This window comes from Manacus candei, unplaced genomic scaffold (genome assembly GCF_025592945.1).
Source record: "Manacus candei isolate 608988 ecotype Guabito, Panama unplaced genomic scaffold, ASM2559294v1 h1tg000014l, whole genome shotgun sequence".
NCBI classification, from domain to species: Eukaryota; Metazoa; Chordata; class Aves; order Passeriformes; family Pipridae; genus Manacus; species Manacus candei.
This window is the reverse complement of record NW_026138062.1, coordinates 55,485,422-55,513,224: the sequence shown is the minus strand read 5'-3', so window position 1 is coordinate 55,513,224 and position 27,803 is coordinate 55,485,422. Positions and strand designations below refer to the sequence as shown.

Sequence of the window (27,803 nt, the reverse complement as noted above, 5' to 3'; positions counted from 1 at the left end):
TCTGCGCGTTTCCCACCGCCGCGTCGCCACGGCAACGGCGCGGTGCGCGCGGCCTGTCATGGCGGCGCCCGGCGCGGCGGTGAGTGAGGGACCGGGGCGGCCGCGAAACCTCCCCACCGCTCGGCACTGAGGCCCCGCTCCTCTGCTTCTCTCCCCCAGGAGCAGCGCTGGCTGCGGGAGGCTCAGGACTTCGCTCGCCGGGCGCTCCCGGGGCCGGAAGGGCAGGAGCCAGCGGCGCTGGAGGCGGTGCTGCGGTGCCTGCGGAGTGCGGGCGGCGGGGCGCTGCCGCTCGGCTACAGGTGACGGCAGGGCGGGTTGAGGGGAAGGGGCGAAATGGGATGAAGGAACGGAGCCGGGGGTGTCCCCTTTTGGCCCGGCGCCCGTGCGCGGCCCTCCCGGGAGCTCAGCGCGGCTCGTCCGTGCGCGGCGCCCGCCCCGGATGGCGAGTGTGGGAGTGATGTTGTCGAACACAGGTAACCGCACGCCTTTCTTTGGCTTCGGTGCGCCCCCGGCCGTCCTTGCGGTATGAGTAAGCACCCTATACGCCAGTCTGCGGTAGGCAGAGGGTGTCATCGAAGTGGGGCATCTCGCCACGGGCGAGCTGCTGTTCTGCACAGCGCTTACACGGCACCTTCCCGGCTGGATCCTGGCAGCCTGCCCAGGAGGATGTTTCTGCGTAGTCTCCGAAGCTGTTGGCCAGCCGAGGTCAGCGTTCAAGTGTGCAGTGTAGAATAACGTGGTCCATATTTTAGTAGGAAAGGCTTTTGGATGCTCACCATCACGAAAAACATAAAGCTTGTTGAGAGATCTATATTGGAAGGTTTGGCTTTTCTGGATCTGTTTTTTTCTTACTCCAACTTATGATGGGAGAAAGTCTACTAAAACCTTTGGCACAGCCAGTTTGGGGGCAAAGGTCAATTGGAATTGACTAGGGACTTGTGACTTTTAATTTTGTACTAATAGTTTATGAATGTAGATGGTAGATCTTTTAAGACAGCTAAACTGATCTCATCTAAGCCGTATTTTTTCTATATATTTTGTGATGTTTAAACCAGAGTTTGGTTTAGATTCAGGAGAATATATTCATAGAGAAGAGTTGAAGGTATTTGTTAGTTATCTCATATGAGGCCAGTGGTCTGTTTGTGAGCAGCATGCTACATCTACAACTAACCACCAAGCTCTGGAGCACCAGAAGGGAGTCTGTTTAGTTCTCTGTATGTGATAATCAGGACCCAGCGTACTGCTGTAGTTTGGGTTTCTCCCAAAAAGCACCCAGCACATTTGACAAAAATAGGAGCAGCACCGTGTTCTCCTTGTGGAGCATAGGTATCAGTTTTCCTGATACTGCTCTGTCTCTGAGAATGGAACATTTTCAGCTAATCTCCTGTTCAGATTTCTGTGAAATACACAAATACCTGCATAAATCTATGTTTTCTGATTAATTTTTTTTAATATCTAAATTCTGTTTATTGCTGATTCATTTCCGACTTTGAACTTTTGACACCTGACTAGTCAAGTGAAACTCTTCAAATTCATGGTCCCTGAACTTGATTATGTCCTGCTACTGAGCAAGTGTGTGTTGTGAATAAAGCTCCAGTTTCACAACCTGAAATTGTCAGCGAACCTCACTGGAAACAAGTACTAAAGTCACTACCTGGAGAACAGTTTGTGTTTGCTCTTTCAGTGTTGATGCTAGCATAGACAGAGGACTTCCCTTAATTCTCTAGCACAGACAGCTAAGATGTAAACAGCAATGATGAATGCTGCCATGATCATAATAAACACTGAAAAGGTTTAGAATCTACTGAGGATACTGCCTTATTCTCTCCCGTGTTCAGTACCATAGTCAGTCTAAGCATGATAGATGCTAAACTGTGGATGGCTTCAGATGTGGTTGATTTAATGTTGCATCTCATCCTTCCCCCTCTCCCCAAAGCCAGAAGGGTGGGTGGAAAGATTCATGGCTAAGCTTGGCTCTGTTCTTACGAGTGAAAGCCCAGTCTAATATTACTGGCTTGCTGTCTCTCAGCTTTGTATTGTGCGAACTATCCACAGGAGAGAATTTGTTCCAAAACTGTCACAATCTTCATCTAGAAGTTGTTCAAAATTATTTTTACTACAGTTCAGCAATTTTAGGGGTTTGTCACAGAGTGTCCCATTCAAGCTAGAAATGTCTGAACTAGTAACTATTCTCCTTCCCACCTCCCACATGTCCTTGAAAACATGTTTATTAAGTCTCATTATTATTTCTTTTCCAATTTTCTCCATGCCTGCTCACATAACTGTAGTAGCAAAGGATGTCTGTTTTCAGAGAGGATGCTCAAGTAGAACAGACATGTTTACTGAGTTGAGAGAGATAACTGATAAATGCCAGTGAATGAGTTGATTCTTGCCATGTTATATCATCAGACCACACTCTGGGTGTGCTAGGGCTCTTCTGACGTAGCCAAGCAGTGTCCACTGCGATGATCACCGTAATCTCTAAACTTTGCAGACAGAGTTTTTCCTACATCTGCTATATTCTCACTTTTCTTTTCTTTTTCTTTTTTTCTTTTTTTTTTCCAGTTTCATCTCCATTTCTGACCTTCAGCATCAGCAGCGTATACCCTGCTGCAGCCACCTGACCTGGAGCACTAAGGAATTTAAAGAGTGGGCTCATCAAGGCCAAGGTGCTTTACCCACACAGACCGCTTTGCCAAGGACTTACCTGATCTTGGTTGGCTATATAACAGATGGAAGGCAAGAGAACAAAGAAAAGTTGGTAGATGGTTGCCTATATGTGAAGGACAATACTGGGATAATTCCATGTGAGGTATGTCCTTGGTCTGAGGGGTTCTGTGTTTATTCCCACTTCTGGGGCAGTGTCACAGACCACCCAGGGCTTCAAATGTTCTGCCAAAGTCTTTATTGAGGGAAATAACACATCTCTGTAGCAGGCAGGAAAACAGCAAGCTTAGAACCTGGGGAGAGGGCAGAGCATGTCAAATTTTTCATTGGTAGAAGAAATATTGAACGTGCTGGCCCAGAAAAAAGACAGCCAGTACACTTCTATTAAATTCACCATAGTACAAGGCAGCCTGGGAGAGGTCCCCTCTATTTGCTGAATTCCAACTAGTGGAGCAGAAATAACTTTCTGGAGAGTTGTACTGGGTGTTCAGTGATGCATTGATAACTTTCAGGAAATAATAGCTAGCATGACAATTGACTTAAAAGCCTTCTGAAGGTCGTTGCAAGGGAGTCTAGATAAGGGAGTAGTGATGGCAGAGAGCTGAAGTTGTGCTTTCCAAGGAGGCAAAGACTAGAAAAAAGTTATATTGGTATGAACTTCTAACTGAAAACACAGGGGAAAAGAGAGCAGGTGAGAATTTTAGAAAAAATAGTCTGAAAATAACTAAGCCTTGCAGTGAATTAATTATCACCTTTTGGGAGGATGTTACTATAACCCATGAAATGCCACCTGCAGAGCTCAGCAAATCTCTTCTAGGTTTGCATCTGGAAGGACAGAAGTTCTCCATGCAAGATGAGAGAGTGGGCAGAAAACACTGCTCTCATTTAGTAATGAAGCCCAGCAGTAGACAAGTTTGTGATGCACCTGCAAGGGTGGATTAGTAATGAATATTGTAAGTAACATTGAGAAAACATACTGTAACTTATCTCAAGCTTTTGTCTCATCTTTTGGTTTAGCTCCTGCATTTTGAACTTGAGTGGCTGGAGTCACTGGTCGTCTTCCCAAGCTGGTCATATATACCACAGACAGACCAGAGTGCAGCAGGGTACTTGGAAATCCTGGAGGATCCAGTGCCAGTAAATACCCCCAACAAAGTACTTCACAGCATTCCAGTCACCTACCCAACATCAGCTGAGCCACTGCTTAACTCCAGGTAAACACATAATATGCTCAATTCCATCATAGCACTGTTAGTCTGGTTTGACAGGTACCATGAAAAGCACTTGGCTTAGGAAGAGACAAATTCTGTTTCTACCACAGGTGGAAGCATAATGGTGAGTGGTGGAAGTAAAAGTTAAACAATAAAGCCACTTTTCATTAATCATCTGTTTTCCAGGACTTAATTGGAAGGGTTTATTCTGTATTTTGATAAAATAAGACAAATCTAAATTATTTCCAGATGTATTTTGATATTACAGAGAGGATATGAGAAAGAAGTGTTAATTCAACTTTTAGGCTAAAATTTTTAGCGCAACTTTTTTTTTTTTTTTAGCCTCCAGTGAACCAGAAGAATAATTGAAAGTAAGCCTAGATTGTAATATGAAATTAATATATGCCACTGGTCAAGTTTTTATCGTATTACTAAGATAAAGATACCAGTGAAATGTCAACTGATGAGAGTAACTGTTCTTTAGTTTACAGTATGTGAAAATGTAGCCAATGGAATTACAAATCTTACTGAAGTTGATAATTCCAGGTTGTGCTAGATCATGTTTTATCTTCTTGAGCAGAGAATTCTTGGTGTAATTTAGTTACAGTATACAGTAAAGTGTCACTAGTCATGCTGCTTCTTTTTAGTTATCTTTTGTTTTAATTGGGTTTATCTGCCTGCGAGAAACTTATTTTAAGTGTATTTGATTTTGCTCAAGGGATCTCTCTAAACAAGAAAACTAGTTCCTTATTTCAGTTTATGTTCTCAGGCTTTTAACATAAGGCTCCTCTGCTACTGACTGATATCTGACCAATTTTCCATGTTCCTTCTTTAAAAATGTTAACAATGAATTGCTGGTATTACTGTCTGTGGACATCCTGGTTTTGTTTTTTTTCCAAAGTCATAAAGTTAGATAATTGTTTATATGTTTTAGAATCAAGAATGTGTTTGTTTAGGGTAAGTGGAATGGTTATACTCAAGTCCAGTAGGAGCTGAAATGAAAATTACAAACAATATGTTTGAATTTTCTTTTCATTTTTTTGAAATGAAAGTTTGAAATGGCAAACAGAAACGATTAAAGAAATATCACCTCTCTCTCCTCTCATCTGCTTTTAGTTTTGCTGCTCTTTCACTCTGTGCCAAGTTTGTTAGAAAGACTCCATTATTGCTTTCAGGCCTCTTTGATTTATAGGCTTAGAGCTTCCACAGTGTCACGTTCCATGGATCTACAAATCCAAATTCTGTTTTCTGCTGAAGAATTGCTCGTGACTTCTTTTTTCCTTCTCCTTTAGACCTACAATTAGCATCCGGTTTGTGGTAAAGCTTTTTATAATCTGATTGTTGTCATGAACATGTGAATTTGTTCAACGTAACCCTTCTGTCTTCAAATATTAAGGTTTTTTAAAACATGAAAGAGATTTAGTATATACAAGTGAAAGTACAAATTTTGTAGCCAAATATTGTTTTGAAAACCTCTCTGAGAGATTGTTCATATTACCTCGTTGGATCCTTTATTTCTAAAAAATGCATCCTGCATATGTGTTTATTTTGCTTTTGAGATACTTCTGAGTTGTTCTTTCATCTCTGATTTCATCTGCCTCCCCAATTGCCCTCTAGGATTCCACGTAGGAGAAGATCAAATCTTACTGTAGCAGGTGAATTGATCAGACTCGGGCCTCTCCTTTGTGTTCGCCACAAGACTTTCTTCTTTCTGTTTCTAAAGTGCTTCCCCTCAGCTGTTTGTGTCCCTGTGCTGGTGCAGGTAAGTCCTTGGAATTTTGCTCATGAATTCATGGTCTGTGTATGTGCTAGTTGATTAATTCTTTGAAGCTTGCCCTTTATTTCCCATTTTGATTTATTCTTCCTTTTCTATTGATTTTTTTTTTTTTTTATATTCCATGCAGCTATAATAGTCTCTATATGTAAGAAGTCTAGTTCTGTGTCCTCCTACTCATGCAGTTGCAGTGTCTGTAAATGTCTTGCAGATGCCACCCTTTTGCTAAGAGTGTGAGGCAATCCTCTGGAGGGAAGAATTTTTTTCATGTGGTTGATGCTGATGTCGCTTTTGGTTTTTTCTGCTCTAGGAACCCAGCCAGCTGGCATGGCATCATGTCCTCCAGTTGGGTCACAGGTACACAATAACAGGCCTGAGTATATCCAGCCTGAAGAAATCTGGACAAAAGACATTTGTCACAAGTGTTCCTTCCTGCCTTCTACCCTACTGTGCGGAGCACATGAAGGAGCAGCCACTGAACAGTACTTGGCAAGGAGAATCCACTCAGTCTTCTTCCCTTGAGACTGCTGAGCAGCTCAGTGGCTCCATGGAGCTGGGAGTTGAAGAGAAGGGGCCAAGATCAACCAGAGAGTCCAAGATCATCTCCTACGTGGTAAGGATTTGTAGGGTTAGCCTTCACCCACTCATCCTGTAGGATTTCAGCTCATGGCCTGCAAGGACTTATTTTCATCATGAGTTTATTTCCTTACTGCTCAGGCCTGTGAGTCTCTTACATTTTGGAACTCTCTACACTCCTGTAACTTTCTGTTTGCTTGCTATTTAGGGAATTGTCACCAAAATACTCAATGTCCAAGCTGGTCTCTTTTTACTGGATAACCAAGTCTGCTTGTGCCTTGCTTACCTCCCAGTGTTGAAATCTGCACGTGGACTCCGGCCAGGAGCATGTGTGGAAGTAAGTTGAGACTTGCGAATCATAAAGCATTTGTGGAAAAGACTCAGGCCCTGGGGATGGCTTGTGGGTGTGTGGGTCAACAGAAGGCTCCAGCAACACTGGAACTATGTCAGCAAGTATCTGGAACAGAGTTGGGGATCTTACGGTCTAGGCTCAGTCATTAGAGTTGAAATTACTATTATCTGATTCCTTCCTAAACCATGCCAGGTGCCTCAGGCCTGATTATAGACAATCCATTAGAGTGACCAAGAGTTTAGGGTGGGGTGATGGTTTGGGGGAGTGGTGGCAGACTAACTATCTCTTATGTTGTACATCTGTATATCTCAGCTCATCGATGTCCACCTCCTGCAGAAGCCTCTGGTATCCTTCCCTTTCATTGTACTTGGTGCATGCCTGAGCAGCACTGTTGTGCTGAAGAGGTTTTCAAGGCTCAACACCCCCTACCAGCCACCGACCTCTTCAGGAAATCTCTGCTTACAGCTGCTCTTCCGCTACAATCTTGGTATGCCACTCTACCTCTGGCTGGTGAGCCTCCTGGAGACCTTTGAGGAGAGGTGAGGACAGTTCTGAAGTCAGGCCATTTGTAAATGTGCTTTATAGACTACCTGGGTATCTTCTAGACCCAGTGTTCACAAAATTTTTATGCTTGGATACCATTAGCAGCTATTGGTTCTGATTTATCAGCCTAAGTAAGCTATTCATCTAGATTTCACACAATGTCCAGCTGCTTGTACTTTGCATTTGTTCTTATGAGAAAATCCTGTACAGTTTTCAAGCCCACTGCTCTCGGGAAGCTGCAACACTTCAGGACATTGTGCTCATGTAGTCCTGCCCGGGAAGTTTTGTCCTGAAATACAGAAGCACTGTAGGGATGTCTGCCTGCCAATGTGGTTTACTTGGCAAATCAAGAAGGACACTGAGGCTGCAGCTGGAAAATGCTGCTGCAACTAGATCACAACCAATACAAAGGCTCATGTCCTGGCCGCTCACAGAAGCGGCAGCAGCTGCTCAGCATATCCCTTTGAGGTATTCTGAGTGTTGCTGGTAGTGTGATCATTTGCTTGAGAGCCTCTGTCTTAGCAGATTTTCCCACCCATGCTTATCTCTGGGTCTTCCAGATGGCTTCTTGCTCTCCTTGATGGCTGCACTGTGGTTGATCACTGTAACTGCTGTCTTGGACTTCAAAATGTATATATTTAATTTCAGTCAATTTTAGCAGTTCACAGAATGTTCAGCGTTCCTGTCCTTTACTGGCACTGTGGAATTTTTACTATGCTTTCCAATAAAACAGCTTCATTTTTGCCCTGGGAATTGTGCTAGCTATAAGTTTCAGGGTTTTTATTATCTTTTTCACTTTAAACGTGATTGCCAAGTCCTGCTACTGCTTGAAAATTGTTCCAGGGAGTTAGTTGCTATCTCTTTTCATTTGAGTTCACTTTCTGTTGTTAAGTCATATTTTGACTGGCAGTGTGATCACTTCCAGGCCGTCAAAAGCAGTAATCTAAACTTCTGAAAGGAACACCACATGAGAAAAATATTGGAACAAGAGTAGTGTGTGGTTGTTTCTGCCTTGTGATTTTTTTGCATCCTGTAAAAGAAAGCCAAGTGTACCTAACATGAGTAATGATACCAAGCTTAGCCAAAATGCATGGAGATCCATTTTCGTGACTTAGAGGGAGATTATTTTCACATGGTTTAGTTTTTTGGCTACTTTAGTTTTGAGATTTTGTTAGTCTGCATTTCTGTATATTTTCCTATTCCTCCTTGTCTGCTTGCCCAAAAGGAATCTGCATTGGCCTTAAATGTTCTTTTTTTTTTTTTTTTCAATTACTTGATGTTCTTTTTTTGCTCTCTTTAGTTCCTATCTTATACAGAGTATTCACTCATAACAAGCAGAAGGAATCCCTGACTTACATGCAAGAGTCACTAAAATGTGAGGACTGCTAGTGTTTTTAACAGTCATAATTTCTCTTCAGGTTTTCTTGTTTCTTTGGGCACCGTCGACTGCTTAGCTGTACTCACCAAAACCCAGGAGCTGCTGAAAAGTTCCTTGTCCCCCTTCTGCAAGCTATGGTGCCAGACAGAGAGAAAGCAAGAGATATTTATAATGAAATTCTAGCAAAAGTACACCATTGTCCCCTGCAGAAAGTGAGTAAGTGCTCTGTGAGCTGTTTGCTGTTTGTCTGACGGGAAGAAAATCAGCTGATTCATTCTTTCTCTCTTTTTTCATAGTATTTGACTCTGGACCCCCCATGCCAGGCCCCATCTCTGTCTGCAGTTTGCCATGTGGCCCAACAGAAGAGCTGGGAAGGCTTCAGTCCATCGCAGTTGCTCTCTCCCTTGGAAGCACAGCATATGGGCACCCAGGACCTGAATCGCAGACTGGTCTGGTCCTACTGCACATTCTCAGCAGGAAGTTTCCAACCCCGACTAGTAAGTGCCTTGTTCCCTTTACTGCCTGTGCCTTGAGAGTTCTCAGATCCCCCCATGCCTTCCAGCACCCTGTCTAGTGCATGCCTATTTTTCCTGTTCAGAAATGACACCGCTTTTCTGGCCGAGATGTGTTGAAAACAGGCTGACTTTCAGCTGCTACTCCACACACTGTAATTTATGGCTTTCAAAGATGGGAATTGTTTGATGCTCATTGTGGCTTCCTTTCCGTTGCAGATACTGCTGGGTGTGCTGAGGGTCTCGTCCAGGAGCGGTTCGCTCCAGCTGCAGGACAAGAGCGGCACACTTAGCTGCGTGATATCCCAGAAGGATGGTAGCCCCTTTGCCAATACAGCTCTCATAGGTATGTCCCACTAAACTATATTTGGGTGCTGATATTTTGCTCTTCTGCCACTCAGCTCCAAAACAAGGAAGAAGAGACTTGGTACGGAGATGCTGAACTGTCACTGCCTGACCTCGTGACTTTAAAATGAGGATATTGAGTTTACTGGTTTTATGTTCTCTTTTTATTTAGCTCAGCTCCTTTCTCTGATGTGTTTGCAGGATCACTCTTGCAGGTGGAAAACTACCAACTTGTAGTGGAGAGATTCCTTCAGACTGATTTTCCCTCCTGGGAACACCTGGAAAATCTTGAACATGTGAGGGAGAAAAAAACCAGGTGAGTCCCTTTATTCAGTATGCAAGTAAAATCATGACTCTCCAGTTCCACAACTGTTTTGGGTCCGTGGTAAAGCTTCTTATCAACATAGCATTTCATTGCCAAAACAACTGTCCTTTCCTATTTGTAGAAAATGAGCTCTTTATCAGCAACAAACCCACCATCTGTATTTTGTTCAGAATACACACAGCCTAGTAGCTGGCTTCTACTTCCCTCTCTCCCATGGCTCGTGATGAGTACCTGTGGGGCACTCTCGAGCAGTGCTTTTCCCAGATAGTCATTTGTTTTGGACAGGCACCTCTCAGGGACACGGAGTTTTACTACTACCATTTTTTGTTTCAGTGTCTATGTGCAGTTCTACTTTGAGGATGTTCAGGTTCTCCATGCTGCTGAAGGACAACTTCAGAAAGGCCGTAGGAGTGAAAACAGCTCCTCTTTGAGGAAGAAGAAAGATGACAATGTAACACCTGAGCTGGAAGCTCCGGAGGCGAAAGTGCTGAAATTGGAGGATCCCAAGTCAGATACTCACAGAGATGAGAACTGTCAGGGGGGGCAGAGTAGCACTGGAACAACCAGCTGTGTATCTCACCTGTTCTTGGTTACCCAGAAAGAGGGGCTTATGTTACGCAATTACCAACTACCCAGAGAAGATGGAGGACAGGAGCTGCAGCACAGTTTCCAGGCCACAGTGCTGTGGCTGGGCAGACCTCGGCTGTGGAGCCACCCTAGAGAAATTGGGAATCTACCAGAGCTGGAGGACACCAGTTGTGATGGAGAAGAGGGCGTGACACAGCAAGAAGTGAGGGCAGCTTTGTGGTGTGGTTTGACAGGTCGGGGGGGGGAGGTGTGGGGGGATGGCTCCTCAGGGAGTCTGTAGTTAATTAGGCATCTAGATTACTAATCAATGGGAAAGTGGGTTTCATGTTTGGTAGAGGTGTGTGTTTATGCAGGCAACTTCCTTGTGCCACCCCAAGGAAGTTCCAGCTCCTCTCTGTCACCTTCCTGTAAATGCATCTACTTTCTCATACCCTTGGTTGTGCTAATCTTACTTCTCTATCAAGACGTTGCCTGGGCTGGGCTTGCTCTCGCTGTATTTTTCATTTTGTGCCTTTGTCCTAACACTTCTCATCACCTTCTCTCTCTCTTCCCTCCCTCACCAGGCACTACTCCTCTTTATGGGAAAGTCTCTTCGATGGTTTCCATTTCTGCACCAGGATGGACTGTATCGCTTCATTGTGCCCTGCTGCTCGGTAAGAGAGACGTCGTCTTGCTGTTTCCTCTGGGAGACTTGCTGAACTGCATGCGAGAGTCGAGGAATCAGAGGGTGACTAAGCTGTTTTCGAGGCTTGGAATTTCCGTTTGTCTTGCCAAGAAACTACTTCAGTTGTTCTGTGTTTGATTAAAATTCTCAGAGCTCTGAGTTCAGTGGATTTTTTTTTTTGTTCTTTATCCATTGTTCTTCCCCTTTTTCCCTAAATAACTTTAAGCTCCTTCCTTTAATAGTCTTCTTGTCTTGCCTTGTCACTCTTACCTCAGGACTTGGAAGTGTTTGACAAGCTCTGTTTTCCACCTGTGCCAGCAACCTTCCTGACCAGGCCATCTTGCCCCCTGTGCCTGCCTGTCCAAGATACCTGGCACTTACAGCATGAGACCTGGATCTCCCATCTGCCTGAGCGCCAGGTATGCAGTGCCTTATTGCTCTGGGCTTTCACAGATGACTTGCAGATCTCTCCAAAACTAACTAGAAAATTATCAGTACAGAGTATCTTGTTGATGGTCCCGTTCTGCTCGAAGCTCCATCAGAAGCTGCTGCCGGGCTTCACATTTTTCTGCCTCAGAATTAATCTGGAGAGGAAGCATGAATTGCTTGACTGACCTCTAAGTGTGCAGGACTTGTCTTCACTGCTCTGGCTGGGGATACCTGTAAACTGCAATCTGTCTGAGGCTATGTCTCCCTCACTTCTAGCTGGGAGCCAGGATGGTGCTGACAGGCATGGACCAGAGAATTTCCTCCATTCCAGAAGTGCTTAGCAGCAGGTATGTGGGTCTCCCCCAAATTACAAGTGACTGTGTCTTAGGGAATGGGTCTGTATTCATTTTTATTGCAAACAGTGCTATATTAAACAGCAATTAACACTAAGAATATGGTTTGGAAATCTTACTGTGTGGAAGCAGTCCACACCTCTCCCCTCCTAGTTATCAAAGCTAACCGGATTTCTGGACACTGCAAAATAGTGTCTAGAAAATGTTTCAGCTGCTGCTGGTATGGACTAGGATCCAAAGTTCTCTGCTAAATTCCTGGCAGAAGTGGAAACAGGTACAGCAGGGAAAATGAGACTGAATATATGACTTATTTTTGTCATTTGTAGATTATTTTAGCATAACTCAAAAAATACTAGAATTAGAAGCTTTTCTGTTCAAAGCGTGTTTAATCTGGGGTGATATGCATGCACACTGGAATTTTCACTAGTGCCTTACAATAAACTGTTTTTCTTTCCTCGGCTTCTTCCTCTAATTAAGAAAAACAATTAGGAGTTAAGCAGATAGAAAGGCTGTAATGCCTTACTCTTCTTCACTGCAGAGCCTGAATAGGCAGAAAGCAAGTTAAAGGGGCCTCTTGTCCCTGGATGGGGTAGACTGCAGCAAGCTGGGAGCTACTCCAGTAGCTCAGGTGCTCAAGGACAGGTTCCTCTGAGACTGGGCTCAAGCAACAGCACTTCACCCAGTCCTTTTTTGCAATCTTCAAGTCAGGCCCTCCTCCACTACTTTTGTCTTCAGGCAGGACAAAAATCCTGGTCTCTTCTCAGTTTTACAGGTTCCCTTGTTTCTTTCTCTGGTGAGATAGTGGAGAGGACCTTGTGTGCCTCTCCCAAGAATGAGAAGCCATCTGCGACTGTTCGCCTTCCAAGGCAGAAAGGTAAGGTTGTGACAGCTTATCCAGTTACAACAGATTGATTTTTGTTCCTTTCTGTTTCAGAGAGGCAATGCACTTGGCTAACTGTGCTGCTGTATCTGAGAATAGTGGAAGTATGCCAGGATGTTGCATCCCATTGCATGTCAGAGGGCTAGGAAACTGCACACTGCATGTGTGGGGATGGGAATGCTGTACCTGGAAAACTTGTGAGGCGGAACACTGTGATGGGAGGAAAAACACTTCTAGCAGGTCCAGCTCAGTGATGGTGTGTGCTGCCTGTGTGTGAGTGAGCTCATGGGGTGTGTGGTTCTGTGCCTCCTCAGGGAACCTGCTAGCCAGTGATCACAGTGTGAAGCTCAGCGTCTCGGTTGCTCCAGGCTCCCCTGTTGTGATGGACATTTACATTACTGCCACCTATCTGCAGCATCTCTGGGGTTTGCTACCTGGAGCCAAGATCCTCTTCCAGAACCTGGAACGCAAAATCTCAAGGTACCCCTGTCTTTAGAGCCCTGATCCAGGCTCTGACCTCTCTTTTAAACTCTCTCTTAACCCTAACATCTCTTAACATCTCTCCTGTGGACTTTGATCCCTTGTCCATACCTTCATGCCTCCAAATCCCTTTCTACAAATTATTTTCCTACCATGTTACAAATGAAGATCAGCTCAGTCATCCCAAGAAAACTGAACATTTAGTTTCTACAAGCTCTTTTTGACATATACTCTTTCATATTGCAGATTTCATAATGTTTATTGCACATACATTGCCTGCAGCTGTGTGAGCATCATATCTCTGCCAGCTTCTCACCTACTCTTTCCTTCCAGGTAACTTCAGGGTCTGTTCTCACCTTACAGTGTCCTTAGAAAAGTTTCTATGTTCTAAGTTTCTCAAATTCCTATTTCTTCTAGTCTTGCAGGAGAAGCCTCATCCCCCTCACTAGTGTTTCTGTCCAACTTACGACTTCACCTGCAAAACCTACCCCGGGCACGGATTTTATGCCACTTGTCCTGTGTACTGACTGTGTACCTGCAGTGGGTTTGCTCACTTTGCAGCAGCATTTTCAAGGAGGTATTCGAGCTTCCACAGAGATAATTTGTGAGAGGTCTTGCAGATTTTCTACTCTGACACATCCTTTGCTACCATGTTGAAGAAATAAGAGTTCCTATCCCAATTCCAAGCCCTCTTTTCCCAGTGTCTAAGAATGACTTGCATATTAGAAGGGGACCAAAGTGACAATGGATTAGAAGTACATATCTAATGCCAGGCAGGCTGACAGGTAGGACTGGGGGTGAAGTGAGCGCATGAAAGAGGAGAATCCTACTCTGTTAGTGCTCTGCTCTTCCTGTGTTCACTGCTATTGGGCTTCAGCATCTCGCAGCAGGTGATTTTTGTCCCCATATAAACTTTTCCCAAGACACTCATTGGAAATGCAGTGCAATTTTTTATCCTTTGCATACTTAATTAGGAAAGAATTTTAAAAAAGCAATGCCCCTCTCTCTTATACCCACCCATACATAGCTGTAGCTTTATTCTTCCTTCAGGGGAGGTGCACCCGACACAATCCACCATGTCCATCACACACAGGAGTGAGACAAGCCAGTGCACGGTAAGCACTGTAAAGATTGGGTGTGGGAAATGTGGGAAGGAGGGAGCAAATTGCACCACAAAAAGAAGGGGGGAAATGAGACCAAGGATGGAATATAGACAGAATAGCAAAGATAGAAGTTAGAGGTGTCACGTCTTCTGAGATGTGAACAAACCTCCCTCTCGCTTTACTGAGATCTGTTGTCTGGGGCATAACCCTTGTGAGGGAGGCAGGCATTGTCCTGACCTTCCTCTGCATCTCACCCTGCCTGCTCTCTCCACAGGGTGCTGGTGGAGGACGGAACAGGTGAAGCTGTGGTGCTGTGCAGGAATGAACATGTGGCAGCAATGCTGGGCCTGAGCCCTCCTGAGTGGGAAGCTCTGCAGAACTGTGTGCAGAGCAGGGGCAGCGTGTCCATTCAGCATGGGGAAGCTACTGGCACAGGGGTGAGTGGGTTATTCCAGTAGCAACTGCAGCCTCAGCTGAACTGAATCTCCCTTTGCTTGTGGGTGTTCCAGAGGCTCCCTGCCTCACTCTGAACACTCTCTGGTAACACACCCTTTCCTTCCTCAGTATCTAGAGGAACCTGAGGATATTGTTGCTTGCTACTTAAGGAGTCTGTGCAGGAGTCCTCTCATCTGTCGTCCTATCCTGCTGGATTTCAGCCTAGACAGGAAGCCCTCCAAGATCTTGCGGCCTGGTAAGCAAGCACTGCTGGCTTTTCTAATATTTAGTATGGGAAGGAAGGGTGGAGACATCTCACCAGGCTGGGGAAGGAGAGGTGCCTTTGCTGCCCACAAAGCAAGGTCTGAACGATTTCCATGGAATTGTGAATTCTGTAGTGCAGAGCTAAGATGTGTCTTAGCAGATCCATGCTTATAAATATACAGAAATAATATTACAAAAGTCACTATCTAAAACAATATATATGAAATTTTCTACTTTACAAAGAAATATAGAGCTGTTTTAGAACAAGGTTACCAGTCCTTGGATGGGTCGGGAATCTGGTTGCCAGTTACTGTGCAGACCTCTCAAATCAAGTGTTTGACTTTAGACAGGACAGCATGTAGAGTCAAGACTAGGCCTGAAAATCCACACCATGGGCACAGTATTTAAAGCACTGAAGTGTTTTGAATTCGTGGGTGCTGGGGTCCAAGCTAATGCTGCCACGAATGTGCTGTTGCTGTGTTAAGGGGACATTCTTCATAGCTGTTTGCACCAATACTAGTGCTTCAGAATGAGTCCAGGTGCTGCACGGGTTGATTTGCTAAGCTCACCAGAGGAGCTGTGAGAGGCATTATTTTTGGCTGTTGTGTGCCCTGTCTGTCAGGCCAGGTTGCTGACACTGATAGGAGATACAAAGCTCAGTGCATCAGCTATGTGAGCAGCACATAGTTCACAGCATTTCATGCTACCAATGCCTGTTTCTTCCGTTAGAAGGATGCTGGCCAAATGCATTAATCTACCTGCATCTTGGATTCATTAATCATGCTGTCCTTTGAGGTTTAGGAGATGCCAAGCAGCTGCTGCAAGGCCTTACCTCCCCCAGTAACTTCTACAGTGGTGTGCTAGAACAGAGCCACAGCCCTGTACTGAGTTGTTGCTGGTTGTACCTTTCCCCTTCAGCTCCAGCACAGCTGAGAAATTTTCGGTGTGGTGAAGTGGAGTTTGTGTCACAAGTGGGACCTCGTCTGAGCCTGCTGTGCCTGAATGTGGAGGAAGTGGAACAAGATGCCTTACGCTATCTGAACAGGGAGAGGATTAGGAGGACATCCAGTTACTGCTGAGTGAGAGACACTGTTTAACATCTCTTCCACTGGGAGAAGAATTATGGAAATACCTGCTGGAATTGGGAGCTTTTTTTATCTCCTTTCCAGTGGGAGCAAAGGCCCATAAGCACAGGGTGAAGGGTGCAATCAAGAAACTGCTGTGACTTGTGGAATTCCTGAATGGTCCTTCTAGACCATTGTCCACCAGTGCTACTGGGCTACATTTTGGAAGAAAAATATTCAATGCTTCCTAGGTGATAGCCATTGCCTCAGGCCTAGGGCACACAATGTGTGTATTTTATGTGGTAGTATCTACTAAATAAAGCTATTCAAATAGTATTTTAAAAACACTCTATCTATTTTAGTATTAAGGTTTACTTACTAGATGGGGAATGAGGCAGAACATAGATCCTTGGTTTATGAGCCAGAGACAGGCATTTTGTAAGTAACAAAGCTACACAGTTACCCCAAGGTATGGTCTTCTTAACCTAATTGAAATTATTAAAATTACACTTTTAAAGCATTTCCTTCAAGAAGAGAAGGTAAGTGAATAAGTTACTCTATGGAGACCAAATTACGATAGTAAATCACAAGATTATTTGGACATAGTAGCTTAAACAGCAGCCTGAGCATTATGTGGTGCTGGTAAGAAGAGGCAGGCAACGGGCTGTGATACAAACTCACAGCATGCCACAGGCTTGCCCATCTGTTCCTGATCAGGGAGGAGTTTGCCATGGCAGTGCCAGTATCCGTGGTGGCACAACAGACTAGCCAAAACAACATCACCATCTCAAGAGATTCCTCTTCCATCTGCTTGCATTGATGACTGAGTGTTCTGCACTTGCTTTTGGCAAAATAGCATCCCACATCCTTCATCTTGCTCTCCAGGCCAGTAAATTCCACACACTGTAACTTTCCTACCTTAACTTGTCTAGTACTTGACAGCACGTTTGAGCAGCTGCTGTTTGGAGTTTGGTTTGTTTGGTGTTTCCCCCCTGCCTTTCTCTCTTTCCCCTTAGTTTGAGCTACATATTAAAACATCAGGCAGTGGGTTTATTGGGCATGTGTAAAGTATCTTCCCTCTCAAGACCTGCTGTCCACTTCTGAGACCAAGGCACGAGTGACACAAGACCTGACTGTGTCACTGACCATGCAATAAAGTTCTGAGACTCCATCCTGAAAGAGGTCTAAATAAGTTTTGCTGTGACAGCCTTATTTTCTGTAGATGCTTTCTGCGAAACAGTAAACACTTTGCTAAAGCTTATCTACCACCCTCCAGAAAGAAAACAAAACAAACAAAAAAAACCCTAAAAATAAACTATCTCAGCCTGAGGAAAATGCTGACTGTAAGTGATGTAAGATAGAGATCAAAATCTGATTAAAAATTGCAACTGAAAGTAATATGTATAACACAGTAACAGCAGTTCTACAGAAATAGATAAGAAGTGCCAGGTAACAGTTATTTAAAAAACAAAAAAGGAAAATTTGGCTGTATAGTTATATCTATGTTTAATAACTTTGCTTCTGAATTTGAACTTTCCAGTAGTATCTTACAAGTCTACTTCTCCTCATTCTGTATGTTGGTTTTCTGTCTGCTGCCACACTGAGGACTCATCCTCCTCTTTTATTTTGCATTACCAATACAGTCATCAGTGGTCATACAGGACTTCAGACGTGGTTTGCCTTTGCCAGGTTATTCCGAGCCTGTTAGCAGTTTTCTAACCCATCGCTGTTTTGCCATTCACAACATCTTTTTCAGAGTTTGATTACAGTATTCCAAGAAGACTGAGGAGGGTTAACTGGCTCTCTTTTTTTCAGTTTTATTAGTACAGTCAGAGAATCACAAGCAAGAGAGAGGGCACTCAAATCTGTTTGGGGGCAATTAGGATTTGCTTGTTTTTGGTGCTCAGAAGGAACAGTTCTCAGATGTATTGCAGGAAACCCTTTTCCTGTTTGTCTCTGAGCTTCTGCCCATGATCAGAGTTCTGGTCACTGGGTTACTTCAGACCAGAGAACATATCTTGTTCTTGCAATCAGAGCTCTTCCTTTATACAATTCTCCTTATCGCAGTCCTTGCTCTCCTTCTGGAGCCAAACCAAGTATCCTGTTGTTGGTGGGTAAGAAATAATAATTCAAGAGAAATCATCTGATTTCATGTTTGTGCTACTACATGCTCTGGAACTGGGAGAAGGCGTTGAAATTCTCAGCCCAAGAGGGAGCAAAGTCTGAAGTGTGTCCTGGTGTCAGCATAGCTGGAATAACTATTCTGGGTGGAAAGACAGAGATGTTCCATTTAGCTGATTTTCTTTAGCTCTCCACCAGTTCACCTGTAGAGCCTGTCACCCAAAGCCAAAGCCGATGAATACTAAAGGCAGTTGTCCTGTGCTGTCTACAGCCCTCCTTATTCCAGGTCTGTGTGGGATTGCTCAGGCTGGCAGTGCTCTCTAGCCCTGTTCGGGGCATCCGTAGTAGGTACTGTTTACTGGAGACACTGCAATCTACAGGGGAGGTGTCTGAGTAAAGTGGGTACAAGCAAGGCAAGGACAGGGCAGCAGAAAGACGTGTCCTCCCATTCTGGCAGGCTCTGCTGCTGTAACCAAACTCAGCAAGAGGGTCTAAATATACATCAAGCACGTATGCTTATGAGTTTCCCTTTCCAAACTTACCTCCAGGCCCAGCAGAGTGTCCGATTGTTTCAGAGGCATCATATCAACAGCAGATACAGGGGAAGCAGAAGTATCCAGTGACAGGCTGGAAAGGAGGATGACACTGACTCTGCATTCAGGTTCACCAGCTGCAAGTTAGTCCACCTTGTATTGCTGAAATCTGTAGCAGAAGGATAATGAGAGGCTACCAGAATGGGAATGCAGCAGGGAAGGAAAAACAAATGTGTATATTTATTCCTTCCTATTTTTCTGAGATAAAGACAGACCCTGCCTCTTGTACTGGAGACTCATTGCAATGAAACCCTCACTGTAGAAGAACTGTGACCCTTCTCATGTAGAACAGGAGAAGATACTCAGGCTCTTTGGAAAGTTTGATTTTCTGTGAATAAAGTGGCCTCTTAAATAAAGGGATGGGGCTGGAGTCAGAGAGATTGTCATTAATAACAGGTAAAGGGGCCTGCTGGTTTGGTACAGAAGCAGGATCTAAGCTGAACTGGCCAAAGAAAGTGTCAAAAGTTGTGGGTTTTGGTTGGTTTGCTTAACATTCAAAGGAATATATTCTTTTGAAGTTTGTCTCTTCTGGTTCCCTGGCAGTTCTGTCCCCGTGCCAAGAGAGCAATCATTACCATGAAAAACATAAGAAATAGCAGGACCAAACACAGACCCTTTGCTTCATCCCAGGAACAGAGAGAGAGAGAGAAAGAGGTGCTTGGATTAGCCATGCTTTCAGTCCCTTCCTTGACTGACACAGGTGCTGCAGGAACCTCCCAGTTTACACAGGCACTGTTTAAACTTTCTTCTCCCCCACACTTGTGGTCTCTGGATGGTGTTAAACTCTACCTGTCACTTTGATGTTGCCTGTAGCCTTGGCAATGTTGTTTTCAATCACACAGGTGTAGGTGGCATTAGCAGTAATGTTGTGCAGAAAGGAAACCACTTTCAGAGTGATGTTTTCAGCGTTCAGCTCGTAGCTGGTGTTGGCAGTGTGAGGGAGGTGCTCCCCGGCACCGTTGTCGACTGTCCAGTGCACGGTGGGTCGAGGGAACCAGCGCAGTGCTTCACACTGCAACGTGTCCCCACTGCTGCTGTTCACTACGAGCACCTCGGGGATGCTGAAGGCTTTGGGAGGGAAAACAGGGAGAGAGTCAGTACAAGGCAAGTGTGTAGGAACTGGGCATGAGGTACCCAACTGTTTCTGCCAGTCCCAGGGATAGCCCTTTCTTCACTGTCTGGGAGGTGCTTCACATAGCAATAGGGCAGAACACATGCTTTTGGTAAAAAATGGGAGACACTGAAATGACACTGGGCAAATGTTCCTGTGACACCAACTCTTGTTACTGTCTTTCTGTGCCAAGATGGGCTCCCTGTGACTGATAAGGGGAGGGGGCTCTGCTGGGCCAAAGGAGGAGACTGGACCTGCAGAAAAGCAGCCTGTCTCATTCAAGAGCTCTGCTGGTTACTACTGTCCTGCTGTGGCTGGCGTTAAACATAGAGGACACCCCTCACACTGCTGGTACATCTCACCTCACCAAGTAAGCAGTCATCCATCCTAAAACTGCATTTCCTTGACTTGGAGAGGTCTGAGAGTTTTTCCTGTCACAGTTTGAGCTGTGGGGCAGCAATGCTGGTCACAGTGATGAGAGGGAGAGTGCAAAGACTGCAGACTGCAGGAGACCCTTAAGTGGTTCATCCATCAGTCTCCAGCACGAGGTGAGCCTTTGGGAGGTGACTTGTTACTGCAGCCAAATTCGTCTCACTAGAAGACTGAAGACCTGGTGGTTCCTAGATCTCATCTGAAGGACTGACTCTTCAATATTTGGAGAGCCATGAAGACTTTTTTCATCCTTTCTAACAACTCCCTTGGTTACTTAGAAACCTCCCCTGGAAGGTCATGGACTCACTGTACTGTGCCAACCCTGAGTTCAAGGGGTATGCTGGGACCTCAGGCGTGCCAGCAAAAGCCAGTCAGAGAAGCACTAAGAACACCTACCTGTGCAGGCTCATGTTATCCGCATTGTGTAGTCAGTGTAACTTACCACAAGGTCATCAGGAAGGCCCAGAGGTGACAGAAATAGGTGAAACTATTTGGTGGGAGTGTACTGCTTTGTGCCAGCAGTGAATATGATGGCCAAGCCCAGAGGGTTCAGAAGAATTAAGCACCCCTTAGTGAAAACTCGTTTGTATCTGTGTGAGCTTTGAGGCTGACTCATAACAAGGTGAACAATTAACTCTGCCAAATATGTAATACTTCAGATAACTATGGTATGGGACGTTTGTTGCTTTGATAGTAATTTTTTAAAACTGAATGCTTTAGAAAAACAAAGAAAAATATGTTAAATAGGCTACAATTTTTACCACGCAGCACTTCTCTTGGCTGGACATTTATCTTAATTCTAGAGAGGAAAAGCTACCATGTTATCTTCAACAAGTATAAAATCTGGATCTTTATAAGATCAATTAGCTACTGCCATTTTTAGGGGCTATTTGTAGTTAGTTACATAGTTGGTAGACTACATGTGATTAATAGAAGAAAAAAGCATTAAATTAATAATCCTTTCTGGAATGAGAATGTCAAAAGACTGGGTAAGGCCATAAACACCCTTGTAAAATTAAGAAAAAGTACCCTGTTCCTACTCAGGGGTGCAGGGCTTGATGGTGGCTGCTGGAGGAGCGGTGCTGTTCCCAGAGCCTCCAGCATCATTATAACCACAGGTAAGTCCAATCAGGCCACATTACAGCATGTGTTTTGCAGCAGGGTTTTCTTCCTTGCACCCCTCACCTCCTGTCCTGTACTGCAGCACTGCTGCCCCGCTCCCTCTGGCTGTGGTGACAGAGCACTGGTAGGTGCCAGCATCGGAGAGCTGCACATCCCTCAGCTCCAGGGAAGCATTGCCGCCGATCACCTGGTCCGCAAACAGTGCCGTGCGGCCCCGAAACAACGGATTTTGCTCTTGCAGGTGGTCCTTCCCACCCCTGAACTCATGAACCAGCCCAGCTACTCCTGCCTTGGCCCACTGGATCACTATGCTGCCCATCCGGATGTCGGGCTCGAAAGTGCAGTCCAGAATGCTGCGCTGGCCGATGTTCCCTGGAGACGTCAGCGCCATCACACTGATGGAGTGTTTTCCTTCAAGGAGAAAGCAAAGGTTATGAAAAGGTGAGGCAGGGAGTGTGAAGAAAGACCAAGCTGCCCTGCAGCTGTCAGGAACCAATCCCAAGGTTGGACAGGCGCTGACACATGGCAAGGACACCAGCAGCAACTACCAGTGCTGCTAGCAGAGGCTGCTCTTTCCCTCTAGTGGAATCCAAGTAGTTTTCTTTCATTTAAGAAAAAGTCAGCATTGCTCCTCAAGTCAAACCTTAAGCTGCAATCTTGAGAATTAACTTCTTCACAGAGCCAGGTCGCCTTTCCCATGCATCCCTTCCCTACTCATCCTCACTCAGTACACTCCAAGGAGGCTGCAGTTTGGCCAACACTGAAACAACATATCTTTGTTACCTCTGAGGGAGGTGGGAAATGTGCATCTCCTCCTACCTGGGAGAAAGAGCACAATATGTGCAGGACTTTCAGTGTGTTTGTTTAGGGCCCCAAGCCCAAGGATATTTCAGCTAATGCACCACTACACCTCCAGCAGCACAAGCTGCACTACACTTATCTAGCCTTTGTTAAAAGGTCATAGGTGGTACTTCCACACATGGCCACAGCCCACGCACAGGATGGACACACGGATGCAGAGGCAGGGCAGAAGTTCATCGCCCCACCAGTAACGGCAAGAAATCTGAGCAGTCACATACCTGAGACACCAAAACCAATGATCAGGGCAATCACCGCAGCCAGGATGATAATGACTGTAGTCATGCTATTTGGGGGAAAAGGAAAGGACAGCATTACTGCACAGCCCACTTCCTCCATGCCCTGTGCCTGTGGTGCCCATCTGCAGAGCTGCCAGCAGGAAGGAGGTCGAGGCAGGTAAGCCACAGACCTAGAGCCAGGTGGACAGGGAAGCACAAGACCACAATAGTGATGAACATTCAAGTGAGCACTCGACATCAAAGTGTGGGGGACCATGTGGTGGGAAGAGCCCCAAGCTTTGCCTTAGAGCAGCCAGCTGGTCCCAATGGAGGATGCTCCACTCTGCATCCCCTGGTGCATACGTAAGACAGGCAGTTCTCGCTGGTACTTGCAGGGGAAGAGTGAATCAGGGAGGTGAGCAGAGCAGACAGGCTACTGACCCCAGGAGACACCAAGTACAAGCCAGGGAGTGGGCAGAGGGGGCTGGAAATGGGAACAGTTTTTTGAGCTGGTCAGATATGAGATGCTTCATGTGCTCATGGATAATGGGCTGTTAAATGAGAGACTGAAGAGGAGAGGACCACTTGCCAAGCCACATGGGCAGAGCAGCCCTGCCAGAGATGAAAGGCAGCAAATCATGGTGTAGCACAGTTTGAGCCTTGCCAAGAGGAACCCATCCAGCACAGCTCCAGCTTAGACAGACTGAGCAGCGTGGCCAGATGCAGGCTACCACTGCTGCCAGTGGAGCTGTCACATGTGGTCATGGGCACATTTTCATGTGGACTGGGGGGTTGTGGCAGCAACCTCAGCTCCCCACCAGAGCAAGCCCTGAAGCAGCTCCCCACAAAACCCACAGGTACATCGTGGGACAAGCAGCTCATATGCTCATTTCCAACAGTCTCAGAGACTGCTCACAGAGCAGAAGCCCAGAGAGCTGCAGGAGGTCCTCACAGGACACTTGACCTATTCCCAAGTCTGAAAGGCACTGGAGGAAGCACTGCAGGAGGCATGGGCACCAACAGTGGCCACTCCACACTACTGTCCAGGGCTGCCAGCCCAGGGCTTGTTTTGCTCCACTGTTCACAGAAACTCTTGAGCTGCTGCTTCCAGGCTGAAAGAGGTCATGGTCCTTCTGCCAACACAGAAGCAGCTGCTCTGCTTCAACAGCATTTGCTGGCTTGCAGCAGACTCTTTCCCAATACATGGAGCAGCCTCCCACAGGAAAGCCCAGCAGTGTTCATACAAGCACAAACTGCTCCCACCATTACTGTGTGCCTGCATCAGTCACTTGCACAATCGAGCCTTATTTGCCTCAGATGCCACGATCATATGGCTGATACGGAGCTCTAGGGAGCTGCACCGTGTGAACAAGCCTCTCCTGCAGGGAACATCAGGGGAGGGAGGAAGGGAATATGGGTTGAAAGAGGGCATGGAAAGAAGGGGAGATATTGGAGAAGACTTACTTGCCCTCCCACTGTCTCCCTTCCATTCTCATTTCTAAATCCAGTGGAAAGTTTCTGAGGAAGCCCTGTCTGCACACACTCAGGGGAAGGGATCAGAATAATGTATTTCACAACAAGTATGCTCTAAATCCACATAAGGGTTCATACAGCTTCATATGTACATTCACATCTGTACCAAGATCTCTCTGCCTAGATGTTCTCAGAGCTGGGAGGTGTCACATATTTGACTCCCTCCCCATTCTCACCAGTTTTCACTCATGACCAGAGTGGGCAGCAGTTCTTCACTTACTGGTGTCCTGGAGCTGCAGTCACAGCTGACACTATTGGGGCAGAAAGCAGTGGATATTCTCCAGCCATGGGCATTGGGCAGCTGGGTACCCATCAACAGCCACTCCCCTGGGGGTCTGTGGGATGGGGACTTTGACACCACCCTCAGTTCCCAGCGCCGCTTCAGCAGCCTGCGGGATGCTGCTCTGTGTATCCTGCCCTCTTTTCCATGTTCCTGTTCCTGATCAGCCAAAATTGGAATCAAATTGGAATCAAATTTGACATAAAATTCATTCATTCCCTACCTGAATGCTGCTGAGCACAGCCTGGGGACAGGGAAAGGCTCGCAGCCTTGCTGTGACAGGCAGTCTTAATATTTCAGATCTCTAGCTCTGCTGGGAGTAAGCTTTCCCTCAGGAATGGGCTTAGATGGTAAAAAAAATGGAAGAATAAGAGACTGAAGGTCCCCTGCCTTCCTTCTTATATCAAAGTTTGCTGTGGGAAAGAAATAGCATGGCAGAGATAACCTAAAGGGGTGGAGTTTCCATTCAAATATGCAGCTAATGATTGCAGAACCCAACTTTTGTCAGCACTTTAGTTTTATTTTTTTAGTGTGGTTTTTTTGTTTACTTGGTTGGTTTTGTTTTTTTTTTCTGAAATCAGTAGAAATCTCCCCCTGCTTCTCTGAAACTTCCTGGAAAATTCACCCCTCTCTCTGGTCTATTTCTGTATTTCAAGATTAGCCTGAAGAGGCAAGTGTCCCTGAAGAATCTTTCTCCTTCCAGGCACCTACTGCTGCCTGGCTGTGTGCAGGAGCCAGGGGCAGGCAGAGGAAGTGGTAGAGCCAGAGAATGGTTCTCAGAGCAGCAAGCATTTTTTCACACCAATCAGTTATCGCATTTCCCTGACAAAGGGCGGCTGAGCTGCCTCTTGAGAATAACAGATGGTTATTGCATGCATTCCAGACACATGAGGAATATGATGCCCAGTGAGTATTTACACTGTGTGACATTGTGTCTACTGGTCACTTCGCTATTGTCAGTGAAAAAGTGCACATACCATTACTATTTAGTTCTTCCTTGATGCTCCATGTAAAAAAGCTCATGTCAGACAGGTCTCTTCTGTTCATGTGGACTGTCCTTCTCCCTACTGCTATTCAGCTCAGGTGCGATGGATACTCATAATAGCTGAAACATTTTTCACCCAATAAATGCTATCAGGGCTGTCTCACACACTTCACTGGAGCATCCATCTACATCCAGTCTGGAAAACCCACAGCCGGGATTAAAAGATGCAGCTTGTTGGTGCCTCTGTTCAAGCAGTGAGGTTTGGATGCAAGCTCGGTCCACAATCACTGGAGACTGGAACAAGTTTACCACTTTACCCATCTGGTGGGAGTTATTTTCAACCAATCAGGAGATAAGGATATTAGATAGATACTTCTATGACTTTCACCACAATACATCTTTTTCTAACTGTAGTTCATCAGGATTTGGTCAACAGTTCCAAAGGAAACGGGCTCATTGAAACAAGAGGCACAAACCAGTTTGAACATCTTCCCAGCTCTTACTCCTGACCCACACTGCAAGGAAATTTGTGGAGGACAGCTTCTTTCTCCCCACAGCATGCTGAAGTGATGGCAACATAAGCAACTGTCTGAGGACCAGGAGAAGGAATGGGCTGCTTTCTTCAACCCCAACCTACAACAGCAGGAACATAGCCTTTCTTGAGCCACTGATACCCTAACATACCACAGCATTCAATCCTGAGGTAGCAAATTCTAGCAAATGCACAGTTTCTAGGACACACATTCTCACTACAGCTGATGACCTGTACATGGGTGTCTGATAGATACATGGACTTGAAGATTGTATAAAAGAAGCTGTACAGGTATTTAAATGAGTGCAAGTATAGTCAGGCTACAAAGAACTGCTGTCTTGAAAGCTCCTGGCAGCAGGGTGATACATCCCAAGAGTCTGAAAAATGCAACTCCCTCCCTCCCCTCTCCCATAGCAGGTCCAGATAATACCATACCTCCAGAAAATGATCTGGCCTTGGGATGCCATGGTCATGGCATCTATGAAGAGAAGCCAAACACCTGGTGCCCGCTGGTCCCACACTGTTCAGCCAGCCCCTGTCCTTTGCATGATATATTCTCCAAAGCTGTCCTGCTTAAATAACTGAACTCAGCTAAGGAGTGGTGAGCCCAAGCAGTGAACTCTCAGGAATGAGGAAGCAGTGAGCATCTTGACTCACCCCACCAGGGCAGTCAAAAGCAGGGAGGCCTGGTTAGAGACCTCCTACACCATGCGTTTAAGAAACGTGTCTTAATTTAAGACAAAACATAGCACAACTCGTAATTTGGTAGCCAGCTAATCCGGGGCCCTAACTGCAGAAGTCTCCCATGTAGATCCACAGCTTACCCATCGCTAGTCATGTCATACCCAGGACTAGCTCAGGTCTCCTCACTAAAATCTCCAATCATGCTCTTGGCACTGGGCAGAGAGGCCCTACCTGCCTTCCTAGTGGCCCTCCTGGCTCCATTCACAATGCACATCTTCCCCTGCCTCTCTGTGCTGGGCTAAGAGACTCTTCTGGGCTCAGCAGTGCTGTCAGAGCCACACAGATTTGGCAGTGCCCCCTCTCCTGACTGTTGTTTAATTCCACTGAACTCCTTCAAGCCAAACTACTTCTCCTCCCCGAGGCCAGCTCCTGCTGCTCTCAGGTCTGTCATTATGGTACATATCAGAGCATGTAAAGGAAGGAAACTGGGCCCTGAAAGACCCTGCAAGTCTTTCCCTCTGAGCTTGGTCTCACCCAAGGCTGGGGGCAAGATAAGTGGCTCTTGGGCATAAGAGGTTGAGAAGGGCAGAAAGTGCAGAAAAGGGAAGGCAGCTTGCACCCCATGTTCAGTCTCTCAAAAGGGAACCCATGTATCCTGCCACCTATGTCTGGACTGTATTCCAAGGAAGATGGTAAAAGGGGGGATATTTGACAGTCTGTAGCTGTTTCTAGCAAGTTTGGATGGTTAGTGAGAGTGAACAGCTTTCCCATGCAAAGCTGAGAATGCCCAGAGGAAGTGGGAGCAGTCCAGCAACTAAAAAAACCCAAACTACTTTCTTTGCAACAGAGGTTAAAGTCAAGACCAACCAATATTGGTCTGTGATGATAATCTGAAAAAAAAATCCTCATTTATTTTTCAGTGTGGGTAGGAAGGACTGAACGTGGGTCAGGGCCCAAGATGTTCAGTGGTCTGGAGGAAGCATGGGCCCAAGGATCAGACTGCAGTCACTCTGTCCTTCATGATACAATTTGCTTCTTTCTTCTCAAATAATAATTCTGTCAGAAGGGTTCCCCGGAATAAGTTCACACCTTATTTCAGTGTCACTGGATTGCTGCAGGAGCTATTGGTGAAGGAGAAAAAACAGGAGAAGATAGAGTTGTGGCAAGCTGACCAGCAGCCAAGTTTGACAGATCATTCAAGAGTGGTGAAGGCAGCCAGAGCACTGGAAAAGATGAAAGCTGTTCTTGGGATTTACCCAAAAACATTGAACATGTTTCCAGCCTTGTGATCCCACATCTGTAACAATGATGTCAAGAAGTGATTGAGAAGCACCAGAAATAGGAACATTAGTGGTCCGGAAGGAGGAGAGCTTGACACTGCTTTATCAGCT

The 27,803-nt window shown here is 45.7% G+C and overlaps 2 protein-coding genes across 2 annotated transcripts; one reads left to right on the top strand and one right to left on the bottom strand.

Annotated features, from left to right (window-relative positions):
• The first annotated feature begins 43 nt into the window (after positions 1-43).
• CTC1 (CST telomere replication complex component 1) lies at positions 44-16,290 on the top strand. The gene is made up of 24 exons (XM_051779159.1): positions 44-79; positions 160-299; positions 2,566-2,812; positions 3,685-3,881; positions 5,496-5,640; positions 5,963-6,265; positions 6,437-6,565; positions 6,893-7,119; positions 8,542-8,713; positions 8,798-8,998; positions 9,233-9,359; positions 9,560-9,674; positions 10,017-10,473; positions 10,835-10,924; positions 11,211-11,354; positions 11,641-11,711; positions 12,482-12,591; positions 12,912-13,077; positions 13,324-13,410; positions 13,495-13,654; positions 14,128-14,192; positions 14,455-14,617; positions 14,745-14,871; positions 15,798-16,290. Exons 1-24 carry the CDS (start codon positions 59-61, stop codon positions 15,956-15,958), a joined length of 3,825 nt encoding a protein of 1,274 aa, XP_051635119.1. The 5' UTR covers positions 44-58; the 3' UTR covers positions 15,959-16,290.
• A 111-nt stretch (positions 16,291-16,401) lies between these two features.
• On the bottom strand, positions 16,402-26,280 carry VTCN1 (V-set domain containing T cell activation inhibitor 1). The gene is made up of 5 exons (XM_051779160.1): positions 26,164-26,280; positions 22,402-22,466; positions 21,386-21,733; positions 19,447-19,725; positions 16,402-18,766 (listed from the first exon to the last, which is right to left on the bottom strand). Exons 1-5 carry the CDS (start codon positions 26,199-26,201, stop codon positions 18,645-18,647), a joined length of 852 nt encoding a protein of 283 aa, XP_051635120.1. The 5' UTR covers positions 26,202-26,280; the 3' UTR covers positions 16,402-18,644.
• Between the last annotated feature and the right edge of the window lie 1,523 nt (positions 26,281-27,803).

What these genes read in the sequence shown, in the direction of transcription:
- CTC1 (XM_051779159.1), top strand. Translation starts at nt 59, where the DNA reads ATGGCGGCGCCCGGCGCGGCG. An exon ending in ACCATTGTCCCCTGCAGAAA is followed by an intron (nt 8,714 to 8,797) that starts GTGAGTAAGTGC and finishes CTTTTTTCATAG; the next exon opens with TATTTGACTCTGGACCCCCC. An exon ending in GTGAGACAAGCCAGTGCACG is followed by an intron (nt 14,193 to 14,454) that starts GTAAGCACTGTA and finishes CTCTCTCCACAG; the next exon opens with GGTGCTGGTGGAGGACGGAA.
- VTCN1 (XM_051779160.1), bottom strand. Translation starts at nt 26,201, where the DNA reads ATGACCATGGCATCCCAAGGCCAGATCATTTTCTGGAG. An exon ending in GCTGCAGTACAGGACAGGAG is followed by an intron (nt 19,726 to 21,385) that starts GTGAGGGGTGCA and finishes TCCCTCCCAAAG; the next exon opens with CCTTCAGCATCCCCGAGGTG. An exon ending in AGGCAACATCAAAGTGACAG is followed by an intron (nt 18,767 to 19,446) that starts GTAGAGTTTAAC and finishes CTTCTGCTACAG; the next exon opens with ATTTCAGCAATACAAGGTGG.